An 8,080-nucleotide genomic window follows, 5' to 3' on the forward strand; every position below is an offset into this window, starting at 1 on the left:
TAACGTCATACCTTGGAGCAGGACACATATTTATTGCTAACACATGGAGGCTACGCTATCTTTAATCTAACTGCAGAGAAGCACATTTGACATGGTGGTCGTGGTGAATGACGAATGCTCATTGTCTGTTCCTCTTTCCCTCAGGCTCCAAGTGTAGTTGGATGAGCCATCAAGAAGATGCCTGAGCTCTATACATTCCTTATGGAGCGATGGGCATTGTAGTATCCTTCTATTGTGGTTTCTGTGGAGGTTTCAGATAGAGTTATGGGCATTGCAGTAGCATTTTATTGTGGTTACTATGTAGATTTGTAACAGGCTGATCGCTTCTTGTCAGATCAAGTCTGCATTGAACTGTACTCAGTTGTCATTACCTCATATGGTTACAAAGCCTTTTTGTATTTTCTCACAACCTCCCAGATAAACAAGACAATTTGTGTTAGCGACAGCCCAGTTTTATACCAGCATGAATTGGCCTCAAACCACAAGTGTGTCTAACCAGGCCTTCGGGAAACATAATTATTTGAAACCATCATGTGTCAGTGTTTAAGTATGTTTAATGATGTTTGACCTCAGTGGAAATATATCCAGAAGTAGATTGTTTTTGTATTCTACAGACAGAGATTGAGCCTAGTCCTGGACTTAAACTGGAGAATCAGGGAATGAACATCAGAGAATGCTTTATGGAGAATCTTCTTAGAAATAGATGTTTAGTCCAGGCCTGGGTTTAATCTGTCTTCAGGATATCGGCTGTACATGTTTTTTCCTTGATCCTCCTTTCCACTGAAGTCACAACCTGGAATATGATTCAGGAGAGGAGAAGAATCCACGTCTGATCTTCTATGATGATAAGGATGAGGTTGTTCAGGTTAGATATGGATTCCCATTCAAGGTGTTACATGTCATCTACTGTACGTGTCAGACAAAGATTATCAGCAAAATACTCGGGGAAATAACATCTATTTTCCTGAGCTTGACTCAAGCCTGGCAAGATTAGGGAGGGATAAATAACTAATTAAAGAAGGCATTATGCATATCAGTGTAGTCTGAAACAGTTAAAGAGAATGTGATGTTAATAAATCCTCTGTGTCTTTTGTGAACCTATTGCATTACGGTCATTATGGATATCATGGTCATTATAGTTATTATGGTCATTATGGTTATTATGGTTATTATGGTCATTATGGATATCATGGTCATTATAGTTATTATGGTCATTATGGTTATTATGGTCATTATAGTTATTATGGTCATTATTGTTATTATAGTTATTATGGTCATTATAGTTATTATGGTTATTATGGTCATTATGGATATCATGGTCTTTATAGTTATTATGGTCATTATGGTTATTATGGTTATTATAGTTATTATGGTCATTATAGTCATTATAGTTATTATGGGCATTATAGTTAGTATGGTCATTATGGTCATTATGGTCATTATAGTTATTATGGGCATTATAGTTAGTATGGTCATGATGGTCATTATGGTTATTATAGTTATTATGGGCATTATAGTTAGTATGGTCATTATGGTCATTATAGTTATTATGGGCATTATAGTTAGTATGGTCATTATGGTCATTATAGTTATTATGGGCATTATAGTTATTATGGTCATTATGGTCATTATGGTTATCATGGTCGCTTGCCTGTACTGAATGTAAGCATGTTGTATGTGTTGTATCAGACTGTCCCTGTGAAGAAGATGAAGGTGGATGAGATCAGTAGCCTGCTGGACTCTCTGGGTTTCTACAAGAGATCTCAGAAGGGAGAGGAGGTGCCAAAGGAGTTTCAACACTTTCCCCTGAGAGCCCCCAGGGACGAGTTGTGAGCACAATAAGATATGGTGGCCAGACTCAGTCACTGCATCCAGTCACAGATGATGAGAGGGGTCCCAAGGTCACAACATGAGCCAGACCCTAATTTGAGAACAAACGACTCGGTGCAGCTATGCAGAGCAGAGCCTACCACACTGTCTCTTTTAAAATATACATTTGTCAATAAAAGTTTAAACAAGTTACGTAGAATGTGTCTCATGCTGACTCTGTGGTATAATATGCTGTCTGTCTTCCATCCAAATAAAACGCTGTACAGTAGAGTTTCAGCAGGTAATGACAGCATTTAGCGTACCAAAAAGGTAATGTTGACTTCAAAGATTACCTTCATTAATCCTGAACCTATTACAGGGTACTGTTTCATTGGTTTTATGTATACTGAACAAAAATATAAACGCAACATGTAAAATGTTGGTCCCATGATTCATAAGCTGAAATAACAGATCCCTGAAATGTTCCATATGCACAAAAAAAAAACGTATTGCTCTCAAATGTGTTAACACCCGTGTTAGCGAGCATTTCTTCTTTTCCAAGATAATCCATCCACCTGATAAGTGTGCCATATCAAGAAGCTGATTAAACAACATGATAATTGCACAGATGCACCTTGTGCTGGGGACAATAAAATGCCACTCTAAAATGTGAAGTTTTGTCACACAACACAATGCCACAGATGTCTCAAGTTTTGAGGGAGCATGCAATTGGCATGCTGACTTCAGGAATGTCCACCAGAGCTACAGTATTTCCAGAGAATTGAATGTTCATTTCTTTAGCAAAAGCCGCCTCCAATATTGTTTTAGAGAATTTAGCAGTACGTCCAACCAGCCTCACAACCGCAGACCACGTTTAACCACGCCATCCAAGGACTCCATGTCTGGCTTCTTCATCTGTAACTTACTAAAATCATTGAAATTGTTGCATGTTCCATTTTTATTTTTGTTCAGTATATTTTCAGTTTTTTCCTTATTAATTTTTTAATTTGTCATCTAAAAACCGCTGATTGCCATCATACTTTCTCCTCCCACATATTAAACCCTAATAATAACGTAGTGAATACAGAGACAGAGACACGCTCCTAGGTCTGTCAAGGGTGCTAATCCTCTGTCTTCCTCCTCCCACCACTCCGATAATCTGATTAGTAGACGCTGCTGTCTGGTTAACTGACTAATCCCTGTAGTCCTCAATCAGGGACACACACACTCTGTCTTCTGTTTCTATACACCAATTTATTTTCTATTAGTTTAAGAATAGCATACCTTTTTCTGGACACACACAGTGTGGTAGCGGTACATGGTTGTATTGGGCCACAATGCCTGTGTTCTACTCCCCCATACCCCAGAACCTCCGGATGGGCCTGGCCTCTGTCGGTGGATCCGTGTTCACTAACAACAGGACAGGGGACTTTAGCAGTGACTACAACAAGGACCAGGATGATAAAACAGGTAGGCCTGTTGCCTGCTACAATATATGGAGTACTGTATGCTGTATAATGCCTGTGTCAAATATTATTTGGGATTTTGTTTTGTTTTAGGAAAGTATTTTATATATTTTTGGATATATTTTTGTATATTCAGGAAAGCATTTGTATAATTCAAATTGCAAAACTTCAAATATAAATAGTTTTATGTTTTTGTATTCCAGTCAATGAGTTGGTGTCTCACCTACCCCTTCAGATGATCCTGTACTTCAACATATTCTATTTCCCATGCTGGTGGGTCTCTGCTGTTCTCATGCTGGATCTAAAGGTGGCTTTTTCCCTACTGACTTCAGAGGTTTCCCCCAAGGTTTCCCAACTCTCAATTTATTATGTATGGAATACCCAGATCAATAATACAATATGTCTTTCTTGTCATAGTTGTATTACCTGCCTGGGTACTACCAGGCTCTACTTGTGACTGGAGTGGTTCTGCTTACCATCTGTGAAATCACCAGGCTCTATTTGGGCTATATCGGAAACCTCAAAGAGAAGGTAACTGAATCTAACTTCCTCTCTGGAAACGCTTCTCCTCTCCCCCTCTCTCCTTCACTGTCTACCCCTTTCCCACAAACTCAATTAATATCTGATCTGATACACTGCCTGTTTAAGTACCCTGTGTGAGTTGGTGTGTAAACATTCCCACTGCGCGCACACTTGGCTAGGACGCCCCACTGAGTGTCTGACTGTGTGTGTGTGTGTGTGTGTCTTCATACATCTGTGTGTGTATGTCTCTTCCACTCTGTCGCTTCAGTCTCTTTCTCTGTGTTCCTCCCTCTGTGATCAGGTGCCAGAGCTGGCTGGGTTCTGGCTGATATCCTTCCTGTTCCAGCTGCCCATTCTACTCTTCTTCCTGACTGACGAGGACATCATCATCCTCCCTCTGGAGAGGGCCGTCCACTCCATCTACCTTCTCTTCATCCTCTCAGAGCTCCTGGCTTCCTTCTTCGCCCTCAGGTAGGATGATGTACTGTATAGTACTGTATGCCATTTATCAGATGCTTTTACCCACAACCTTGGCGTTTCTAGTGCCATGCTCTATCACCTGAGCCATATAGGAGCCATCACAGAGGAGTGTCTATGGAAAGCTGATGTAGACTTATACTGTCAGTGGAATCAACCAATCTCATGCAGAGCGTGGACAGCAGAAAAAAAGTCTATGTTTACCTCTCAATGGTCATGGCATCTGTTCAGAGACAGTCATGATATGTAATATATTCCTATTCTCTCTCTCCCTTCTTCTTCTGCTTCTTCTGCTTCTACCTCTTCTTCTTCACCCTCAGGGCCATGACCAGGAAGTTAACCCTGCTGTTCCACCTCAGGCAGTTTGGGGAGGTGGAAAACCTTCATCACCTCCACCATCACCACCTCCACATAGCGGGAAAGAGCCCAGCCTTCGGCATGCCATATTATGGGAGGACTGTTCTGCCCATGCCACCACACACCAATAACGTTCACAGTCACTGATAGAGCACAGAGAGACAACCAGGAACACTGTGACTGGGATGGATGGGACTGGGAGATGGGGTATGATCTGGAGTTAAAGGCGTAGGGGTGAATAGTTTCATGTGGAAGAGAGTTCTTGTGAATACAGCCTTGAAATGATTTTCCAAAGAGGGAGGAAGCTTTTGAAGTGTTCCATGATGTTCAAAATATAATGCTGGATTTTGTGATATTTATGAAAAGATGAGTTGATGCACTGTTTTACAATTTTTGTGTTTTCATTTCTAGATATAAAACACGTGTAAAAAATATTATTGGACACCGGTAGTAGTGATGGTCATAACATATTAGAACCACATGGTGGCACTAAATGGCCATAAGAGGGGTTAGTAATAAACTGAAAAGTGTTGCAAAGTCCCAATTTGGCAGGCAGAATAATCACAAACTGTCATGCTGCACAGATACTGGTTAGAGAGCCTTTCTGATTGTCTATACAAGTGAAGCTTGTCTGGAGCTGGTCAGAAGCTGGTCAGAAGCTGTCAGGAGCTGGTCAGAAGCTGTCAGAAGCTGTCAGGAGCTGTCAGAAGCTGGTCAGAATCTGTCAGGAGCTGGTCAGAAGCTGCCAGGAGCTGTCAGAAAGTGGTCAGAAGCTGTCAGAAGCTGCCAGGAGCTGTCAGAAGCTGGTCAGAAGCTCTAAGAAGCTGTCAGAAGCTGCCAGGAGCTGTCAGGAGTTTGTCAGAAGCAGTCAGAAGCTGTCAGGAGCTGTCAGGAGTTTGTCAGAAGCTGTCAGAAGCTGTCAGGAGCTGTCAGGAGTTTGTCAGAAGCTGTCAGAAGCTGTCAGAAGCTGGTCAGAAGCTCTAAGAAGCTGTCAGAAGCTGTCAGGAGCTGGTCAGAAGCTCTAAGAAGCTGTCAGAAGCTGGTCAGAAGCTCTAAGAAGCTGTCAGGAGCTGTCAGAAGCTGGTCAGAAGCTGGTCAGAAGCTCTAAGAAGCTGTCAGGAGCTGTCAGGAGCTGTAAGGAGACAGGAACAAAGGCAGCACAGTTTAAAAGAGCACTTTAGAAAATATGCTGGATAACACATCTCAAATTAACATGAATGAAATGACCATCCTGTACACCAGACAACAAGTTATTTGTTCAAGAAGGAGGAAAGTGGTTCTCTTCCAAGATTTAAAAGTTATCTTTCAATAACACATTTCAACTAAAAATATCTAATAACCAGCATACAAGCAACCTTGTACCTGACCACCAATCCTAAAGGTTGTCTACAAATAACAAAATGATTATATATCACTAAATAGAAATCACAGCCTCAATGTGTTTAGAGTCAAGCTTATCTCTCTCTAGCCGATCAAATCGATCTGATCACTATCTGATCGAGATTTGTGGCATCTACACATGGTAATAAAATGTGTCTCTTATCTTCGTTCATATTGTGACCAGATTCAATGGCCCCTCCCTGTATGCAAATTATTCCAACCTGCTTTGCACCCCTATTATGGCATAAGCTGTATCAATTGAGAGAAAATAGCAATAGCAATAGCAATACTTTTATACTCTCATCATTACAGCCTACTTTTGTTATGCAACGATGTAAGACTGGGCGTAATAGGCTACTGTCCCTATGACCTCGAGCTGTCCACAGCCATACAAATAAGTATTAAGGAGAAGCTCTCCCATCCCTAAAATAGTCACCACACAAATTAGCTGAGTATCTGGATGTGTTTACAAAATACAATTATTGCACATTATAAATAAAAATGACTCTTAGCTCCTAATGTAACCTAAAAACAGAAACATGTTCCGTTACAGAGGCTACAAAGTGCGTCTCTGAATGGCGCAAAGCAATGTCCAAATAGGTCTGGACAGGGTTGTTCTTTTCGCATGGATGTTTATATACGTTGTCTTTATATAATTGTAATCTTGTATTGCAATAACCTTTAGCATAGGGCTAAACAGTACCAAAGGGAAAAAAAGTGACAAGCTGGCAGCCAAATAATTGACCAGTGATAATTCGCTGACGGAACATCAATATGATAACCTATTGCGAGACTCATGGGGGGAAAAAATCGCTAAAAAGTGCAATCGATAAAAAGGGCAAAGGAGCACACATGTAAAGCAAATGGCTTTATAAAGGAATAAAGTGTACATCTAGAAGTAGCCTAAAGAGTCCTTCGTTTTGAAGCCTACATTATATCACTGTCCACTGCCTCGCTCATGCTTCCAGAAAGCTATGCGCCGTTATGCATCAGTTTGGACATCTTCTGCACTTTATTGAAAGCTGGAAAATGCTAAAAGACTATTCACCACCCATCCACCGTTCATTCTGACTTGTTTTTATTTATTTCACCTCTATTTAACCAGGTAGGTTCTCATTTACAACTGCGACCTGGCCAACACAGAGTTAAACATAAACAAACGCACAGTCAATAACACAATAGAAAAACTAGATCTAAACATTAGGCATTCATATTATACCTGACCATACACTTGTCATGTACTGCGCTCTTCTGCAGTGACTCCATTATAGTCTGTCCCATGGATCACTAATACAGTTTGAGATCAGTTCTGCTATTACAGTCATTGGCCTTACTGTAGCCGATGTTTTTAAACATTTCATGTTGCGTTGGCACTGGACGTGGGAACATGATAACCATTTTTCTCTCATTCTGGATGATATCTCTTTACGCATATCTTTATTTCTATATAATATAATATGCCTATTTTATTCTGAGCTGGACATGGTATTGGACAGTGGCATCTGACAACAGTCCAGTAGGCGCATAGTTTCTAATGAAGACCATGATCGTAATTCAACTGTCCAATGTGATTTTTTTTGAGATGGCGGGACAACCGTGACTTTAGCCAAATGTCTAAGCTTTCTTGTCCGTATTCGTTTACACTTCAAGGATAAGATGCATCTTCGACTGGCTCTGGTGGTCAGGAAGATCTAATCATGATCAGATCACAATACGTTTTTTGATTTTCTAAACCTCTTGACAAATCAACTCAAATGTATTTATAAAGCCCTTCTTACATCAGCTGATATCTCAAAGTGCTGTACAGAAACCCCGCCTAAAACCCCAAACAGCAAGCAATGCAGGTGTAGAAGCACAGTGGCTAGGAAAAACTCCCTAGAAAGGCCAAAACCTAGGAAGAAACCTAGAGAGGAACCAGGCTATGAGGGGTGGCCAGTCCTCTTCTGGCTGTGCCGGGTGGAGATTATAACAGAACATGGCCAAGATGTTCAAATGTTCATAGATGACCAGCATGGTCAAATAATAATAATCACAGGGTGATTATTGTCGAGGGTGCAACAGGTAAGCAC

General features: G+C 40.8%; 2 protein-coding genes across 3 annotated transcripts in view; both read left to right on the plus strand.

Annotated features, from left to right (window-relative positions):
- The window catches only part of LOC139389425 (selenoprotein e), a 2,671-nt gene extending 194 nt beyond the window's left edge, over nucleotides 1-2,477 (plus strand). Inside the window, exons 2-4 of the mRNA XM_071136171.1 lie at nucleotides 145-221; nucleotides 787-865; nucleotides 1,690-2,477. Coding sequence (XP_070992272.1) covers nucleotides 145-221; nucleotides 787-865; nucleotides 1,690-1,833 — 300 coding nt within the window. The 3' untranslated portion in view covers nucleotides 1,834-2,477. The remainder of the gene's footprint in view (nucleotides 1-144; nucleotides 222-786; nucleotides 866-1,689) is intronic.
- Nucleotides 2,478-2,707: 230 nt separating this feature from the next.
- LOC139389424 (transmembrane protein 17A) lies at nucleotides 2,708-5,015 on the plus strand. 2 transcript variants are annotated; one of them, XM_071136169.1, is made up of 5 exons: nucleotides 2,708-3,279; nucleotides 3,479-3,582; nucleotides 3,693-3,806; nucleotides 4,099-4,268; nucleotides 4,595-5,015. In XM_071136169.1, the coding sequence occupies exons 1-5, from the start codon at nucleotides 3,147-3,149 to the stop codon at nucleotides 4,776-4,778; spliced, it is 705 nt and encodes a 234-aa protein (XP_070992270.1). In that variant the 5' UTR covers nucleotides 2,708-3,146; the 3' UTR covers nucleotides 4,779-5,015. The 2 variants fall into 2 exon arrangements, with proteins under 2 accessions (XP_070992270.1, XP_070992271.1); XM_071136170.1 differs by having other exon boundaries at nucleotides 3,511-3,548.
- The last annotated feature ends 3,065 nt before the right edge of the window (nucleotides 5,016-8,080 follow it).

This window comes from Oncorhynchus clarkii, chromosome 30, assembly GCF_045791955.1.
Source record: "Oncorhynchus clarkii lewisi isolate Uvic-CL-2024 chromosome 30, UVic_Ocla_1.0, whole genome shotgun sequence".
Lineage (NCBI taxonomy): Eukaryota > Metazoa > Chordata > Actinopteri > Salmoniformes > Salmonidae > Oncorhynchus > Oncorhynchus clarkii.

What these genes read in the sequence shown, in the direction of transcription:
- LOC139389424 (XM_071136169.1), top strand. Translation starts at nt 3,147, where the DNA reads ATGCCTGTGTTCTACTCCCCCATACCCCAGAACCTCCGGATGGGCCTG. An exon ending in TTCTCATGCTGGATCTAAAG is followed by an intron (nt 3,583 to 3,692) that starts GTGGCTTTTTCC and finishes TTCTTGTCATAG; the next exon opens with TTGTATTACCTGCCTGGGTA. An exon ending in GCTTCCTTCTTCGCCCTCAG is followed by an intron (nt 4,269 to 4,594) that starts GTAGGATGATGT and finishes CTTCACCCTCAG; the next exon opens with GGCCATGACCAGGAAGTTAA.